This window comes from Mchenga conophoros, linkage group LG20 (genome assembly GCF_057382185.1).
Source record: "Mchenga conophoros isolate Kocher_MC1m ecotype Shallow Benthic linkage group LG20, M_conophoros_male_GT1.1, whole genome shotgun sequence".
Lineage (NCBI taxonomy): Eukaryota > Metazoa > Chordata > Actinopteri > Cichliformes > Cichlidae > Mchenga > Mchenga conophoros.
This window is the reverse complement of record NC_140545.1, coordinates 37,653,912-37,660,696: the sequence shown is the minus strand read 5'-3', so window position 1 is coordinate 37,660,696 and position 6,785 is coordinate 37,653,912. Positions and strand designations below refer to the sequence as shown.

The following is a 6,785-nucleotide window of genomic DNA, read 5'->3' as shown; positions in this document are numbered from 1 at the left end:
GAAAGGAGGCTGATGTTTGAAATCATTGTTCTTCCTGTTAACCTTGGTTACCTGCAAAGAAACACAGCCATCATTGAATTGCATAAAAAAGGCTTCACGGGCAAGGATGGTTTTGCTACTAAGACTGCACCGAAATTGAAGTTCAGTTGAAATTGAAGTCCAACAAGCACCAGGACGGTCTCCTAAAGATGATTGGGCTGCGTGAGTGCCACCAGTGCCGACCTTGCTCAGGAAACGTAGCAGGCAGGTGTGAGTGCATCTGCATGCACAGTGAGACAAAGACTTTAGGAAGATGGCCTGGTGTCAAGAAGGGCCGCAAAGAAGCCACTCCTCGCAAATAAAATGTCAGGACAGATTGATATTCTGCAAAAAGTGCAGGAAGTGGACTGCTGAGGACTGGCGTAAAGTCATTTTATCTGATGAAGCCCCTTTCTGATTGTTTGGGGCATCTGGAAAAAGGATTATCTGGAGAGGAAAAGGTGAGCACCACCATCAGTCCTGTCTCATGCCAACAGTAAAGCATCCAGAGACCATTCATGTGTGGGGCTGCTTCTCGTCCAAGGGAGTTAGCTCACTCACAATTTGGCCAAAGAACACAGCCCTGAATAAAGAATGGAACCAAAACATCCTCTAACAGCAACATCTAACCATCCAAAAGCAGTTTGGTGAAGAACAATGCCTTATCCAGCATAATGGAGCACCGTGCCATAAGACCAAAGTGATAATTAAGTGGCTCGGGGAACAAAACATTCTGGCAAACTCAAAGCATTGATTATGAAAGAATGGGTTGCCATCGGTCAGGATTTGGCTCAGAAGTTGATTGAAAGCATGCCAGGGCAAACTGCAGAGGTCTTGGAAAAGAAGGGCCAACACTATAAATATTGACTCTTTGCATAAACATATCGATGAAAGCCTTTAAAACTTATATAGTGCTTGTAATTCTACTTCAAAACATTGCAGAAACAACTGACACAAAGATATAAAAACACTCAAGCAGCAAACTTTTTGAAAACCAATATTTGTGTCATTCTCAAAACCTTTGGCCACTACTGTACAAATTCAGTAAGGGATCAAATAATTATTTCCCGCACCATTTACACTGGGTAAGTTTGAGCCATTCATTTTTAGTTCAGACTGTTTATAAAAGGGTGAATGTAGCCTTCAGTGAAGTGTTTATCTCCTCACCATTTAGGTGTTCTGAAAGTAGACCTGTTGAGAGTGGATCTAAGAACCCCAGGGACACCGCACAAGATACTCTGCCAGCTTCTCTGCTTTATCACCATTTTTGACTCTAAAAATAACCATAGTTTGCAAAATAAACCTCACTTTGCATTAAATATGACTTGAAAGCAGCGATTGAGAACATAAACTCAACAGAAAACTCACAGACTTCTATTTAACTGGACTGTTTTTGGAAGCAGAAGCCCCCTGCTGGCCATTTAAAGGAATGCAGGTTAAAGGCACTTCTGCACTCCCTTAGCTTCTTAGACCCAGGACCATCATTTGTATACAGTTAATGCACTTTACACACACATATAAGCAATGTTTAAAAAAATTAAGGCAGACTCTGTATTCTTTTTGTGAATGCTATGAGACCTCTTTGAGCTTCTAGGGGACCCTGGTTAGGAAACATTAAGCTACTATGATGTGTTAGTAATTTATAATGTTACAGATTACAGTTTTACAGTTTTAAAATGTGAAACTTTTATTTGTAATATTTATTCTTCAGCTTTATTATTTTTACTTTGTGTCGAGTAAACTATTTCTGTAGTTCTCCCACTTCTGTCTTTTAATAAATTCCTAGATTTGTGGACGGACAAACCCAAAGTAGGCTACCCGCTGTAACCGAACAGCTCAGCTCCCTTTGATGGAGAGAAATCTCCGCTCAGACCGCTTAAAATCTCATTTTCCTATATGATCTCCGATGATTGAGGAGCGGCAATGATCCCCCCCCTGTCCCTCTCTCTCTCCTACTCTGGCCCTCCTCCATGCCTCCTTTCCCCTCCCTCCCTCCCTCCCACACGCATTCATAGTCTACAGACCGACAGGCTGGGCGACCCCCCTCCCCCCCTTCCATCATTTTCCCATCCCTTACTCGCTTCCCTACAACAAATATGGCCGCGAAATCTGACGGTGCACCCGTCTCTCTCCGAAACGCAATCCCACCCGAGTGCCCCTCCAGGTCGGACCCGCGGCCTCCCCAGCGCCGTCCCGACGAGCAGCGCTATACCCTCTCGGACTGCTGCTGGACGCTGTGCGCCCTTCTGGTGTTCTTCGCGGACGGGGCCTCAGACCTGTGGCTGGCCGCGGACTACTACCTAAGGAAGTACTACCCGCAGTTTGTACTGACTCTGGTCTTTGTGATAGTCCCGTCCGTGGTCGTGCAAGTGTTGAGCTTCCGATGGTTCGCCTACGATTTCTCGGAAACCGTGGAAAGCGGCACTGCCGCGGCCGCCGTGGTGGCAGCGTCGGAGCGCGACATCAGCACCAAGGACAGCGGCGAGCGGGGCGCTGGCCGCTCTGCCGCGGCCGGGGTGCTGCCAGGGCCGGGCACCGGGGGAGGAGCCCGGGGGTGCTGCAGAGTCTTCGTCTGGCTCTTCCAGGCTCTCATTCACATCTTTCAGCTGGCACAGGTCTGGAGGTAAGTCAGAACACTCAAAGCGTGATCTGAGCCAAGGGGGGACTACACATTGTGGCTGTGTGTGTGGGGGGGGTCTTTCAAAGCACAGCATCACTCCCTGTAGTTATGAAACCTAATCATTCAGGGAGGACTGCGCCCAAAATGCCAGAATATCTTTTTGTATTGTTTGACGTCTTTCACGAGCATGGAAAGGCAGATTTAGACTCCACCCTTCCACTCCCCCAACCCCCTGGCTGGCTTCTAGGTCAATCATCTGTCTGAAAATCACCAACTCATCCACACCAATCCCCTTCAAATGAAGTAAAATGGGAGGAAAACAAGAAGGAAGAAAAATCCTCTTGTCTGTTCAGTAGGAGGAAGGAGCCTGACTGCTCAAGAAGAAGGATAATAGTCATAAATGTCAGGAGAGTTGCTTCACATTTACAGTGATACTTGCCTCTCTATCACTGTTTGGTGTATTTTTGGTTCCTACCTTGAGGCTCTGGCTCTTATGTTTGCAAAATCCATATTCTCAAACCTCCCAACAGTTTTTTCCCTTCGAGCCATGTTCATACCCAAACATGTTTAATTACTGGGCGCTAAAAACAAACCGGTGTACACTTTGGCATTGTTCTCAAATAGATGGCAGTAGGTCTGTAGGTCAGCTACTCAAGCAGTGATGGTGAGTCGGTGCTCAAGCTTGGAGTGCCCTGATAGGCTTTGACAGGTTTGAACTGCTGCCAGCCAGGAGGAGCCATTCATCCAAACTGTAGTAGGTGGACGGTTAGACAAAATTACATTCAAAGACAAGTTGTGTTTTGCAGACATGTCAGGCTGTTGTAGAAAGAAAGATGCAAATCAGTTGTTTGATTTATCCGTAGGCCTGCATAATCTCTGTCCTCTCTCGCTCTCGCTCTTCCTGCCTCTTTAGACAGCCCTATGGGTAATAACATATATTGATTCCTTATTTCCTCCTGGAGACTAGTGTGAGAGAGCGTGTCCTGGATCACATTAAAACATTGTGGCGGCACAGAATTACCGGTAATGCCATTAAAGCTGTGGTGCGTGCCCCGTTCATTGCCGTTCTGCTGCTGCTGCTCTCAGAGCAGCGTGTCTGCACATTAAGAGGATTACCGCTGTGTGTTTTACCCTCAGCTGTTAACTCAGGAATGAGCCGTCACTGATACACAATTAGTCAGGTGAACCGGGATCAATTTGGGCCGGCTACCAGAATTGAATGTCAGTGCGCTTGAGATGTGATACGGGCTCGTGTCACACACAGGGCGTGCGATGACACTGTTTGTGTGTGTGTGTGCGTCCTCTTGTGTGGCTGAATCTTTGACCCTCGTTATTGCACATATGCTCTATTTTCCCAGTCTGTTCCATCCCAAGGCACGCTTTGTGTAGCAGGGACCAGAACAAAAAAAGGGTTACACAATCTCCCCTGTGGTTCAGTGGGCTTGTTGACATAGGGCTTCTCTGACCCTTCTCCCCGAGGCAATTACTGAGGCGATTATAGCATCAGTCCTCCGTGACAACCACCGGTGATTTTCCAACATGTAGATGCTCTGTAGCGATAATCGTTTACACTCTGTATATTTGCATAGTGCAAACACATTTGTGCAGAAATATGTGTGCTTTTCTGCAGCATCCTGTTTGGTACCTATACAAGGTCACTGCAGAACGAATGGAGGTGGGACTACATGTCAGCAAAAGCTCAAGAATTCAACAAAGGATTTGCAGCGAGCTCTTTTCTCCCTTCTAACCTTCAGCCTTGAAGGTTTTCTCTCCGCAGCTCCTCGTATTTTACTTTTTCTGAACTCCTTGGACTTATTTTATTTGAAGAGAGACTGGAGACAAGCTTCACACATTCCCCCCTCTGATGTCTGTACTAAAATTATAACCACAGAGCTGCTTAGTTCAGTTTCAGTTTAATCTAAATCCCAGTGGGGCAAGTAACCAGCTTTCTGGCAAGAAGTACTGACGGCTCCCAGAGTTTGGAATAATGAGTTATGACCTCTGAGAGTATGTGTTTGATGTCCAAAAGTTTTTGAAGCACAGCATTAAAGCCTAATCTGCCTTTTCCATCTCACAAAAACTAATGCACCGCTGAAAGTTTCTGAAATATATCTGCCTCTGATACTCAGGTATGTCCACGCCTTGTATTTGGGCGTGCAGAGCCGCTGGCACGGAGACCCAGAGCGGCGTCACTACTATTGGCGCATGATGTTTGAGAGCGCTGATATCAGCATGCTTCGTCTTCTGGAGTCCTTTCTGAAGAGCGCCCCTCAGCTCGTGCTGCAGCTCACCATCATGATCCGGGCCAATCAAGTGCTGCCCCTTCAGGGTAAGTGCCCCCAAAACGACCAATCACCACAGCCATCATGCACATGATCACATCAGTCAGTCATGAGTCTGCAGCCCACACTGTACGCACGCTGTGAGCGATGAGTCACTTGAGCTCGCCTCAATCAGGCTCCCACTGAGATGAGGGAAGTGCATTTTCTTTCTGTGCTACATGGTGAGACAGTTAACTCACAGCCATTTCTATCCCATCTTACTCCTCTTGCCAAATCTCTGTCTCTCTTCCTCCCTCTTCTCCGCTCTCTCCCCAGGGCTTTCAGCTTCTGCCTCACTGATATCCCTCGCCTGGATGATCTCCTCCTACCAGAAAGTCCTGAGGGACTCCCGAGACGATAAGCTACCCATGACCTACAATGCAGTGATAGTTCAGATTCTGTGGCACTTATTTACCATCGGAGCTCGCACACTGGCGTTTGCCCTCTTTGCCTCCGTGTTCCAGCTTTACTTTGGCATCTTCATCGTGGCCCACTGGTGCATCATGACGTTTTGGATCATTCAAGGCGAAACGGACTTCTGCATGTCCAAATGGGAGGAAATCATCTATAACATGATGGTGGGTATTGTCTATATCTTCTGCTGGTTCAGCGTCAGAGAGGGGCGCACCTGCTGCAGGATGCTCATCTACAGTCTCACTGTGTTTGTTGAGAATGTGGCGCTCACCACCTTCTGGTACCTGTACCGCAGCACTGGCGAGCGCCAGAGTACCTTAGACTTTTACGCTGTCATGATGGTGTGCGTGGTGGCCAGCAGCTATGCTCTGGGCACCTTCTTCATGTTTGTGTATTACTGCCTGCTGCACCCTGACGGTGCAGTTTCAGGGTGGAGTTACATAGTGGAGAAGGAGGTGCCTGTGGAGGCTCTGGCCTCGCCAGCCTCCAGCCTCCCTCCTGACCTGGTAAGCAGCCCTCCCAGGACCCTTCAGAGAACTAAAGGGTCAGACAGAGAGCCGGGGATAGATGGGGATGTGTTTAAGGTGCGGCCACCTCGGGGAGCTCAGACCCCAGTGCCTCATCTCACACCCAGGACAGAGGGCCCCGTCATCCGGATAGACCTGCCCAGGAAGAAGTACCCCGCCTGGGACGCTCACTTCATCGACCGTCGGCTGCGTAAAACCATCCTGGTGCTCGAGAGTGCTGCCCCCGTTACACCGAGGATTCAGTACCGCTGCCTGAGCACTCCCAAAGAAGTGATGGAGTACGAAACCACCGTGTAATGCGCCGATGGTGCTGTGACTCAGCTTGTTCCTGTGTGGACATCCTGCCTTAAATAAAAATGGCAGGAGGATGACTCTCACTGAGTGGTCAGGTTTAACTCCACACTTACTTAACGGCTCTCTGTTCTGGCCACAAACAGCCACATCAGGGGATGGAGTGTTGCGTGTTTACTTTCTACATGGGGCAAGATTCTGCGATATTGTCTGGTGACGGTGCATATTTTGGTTTCTGTATCATTTCTCAGGTCAGGATGTGTTACAGAAAGATATGGAAGGTAGAGAGGATCACAGGCAGGCAGAGAAGAGGACCTGTTATCAGTCAGAGGCAGAAAGTCCTCCTCGGTGAAGGTGCTTCAGCAAATCCTCGTCAGGTGGTCGACAACAGAGACAAGCCTTCAACATGCATGATTATTTATGGCAGCTAAAACTCAAACATCACCGAGTGAGTAGGTAGACTCGCACTGCATTTTTAAACACCATCTTATGTAGACGCAGCACGGTTAGTGGTCTCCCGAATCACAATTTTCCATAGCTATTCACTCATGTTGAAGGAGTCTCTGAAAATGCTGTTTCTAATCCAAAGGGCAC

At 48.0% G+C, this 6,785-nt stretch overlaps 1 protein-coding gene across 1 annotated transcript; it reads left to right on the top strand.

The window, feature by feature from the left end:
* Window positions 1-2,091: 2,091 nt before the first annotated feature.
* LOC146551392 (XK-related protein 7-like) lies at window positions 2,092-6,516 on the top strand. Its single transcript, XM_085259284.1, has 3 exons — window positions 2,092-2,641; window positions 4,768-4,967; window positions 5,236-6,516. The coding sequence occupies exons 1-3, from the start codon at window positions 2,115-2,117 to the stop codon at window positions 6,195-6,197; spliced, it is 1,689 nt and encodes a 562-aa protein (XP_085115410.1). The 5' UTR covers window positions 2,092-2,114; the 3' UTR covers window positions 6,198-6,516.
* Window positions 6,517-6,785: the final 269 nt, after the last annotated feature.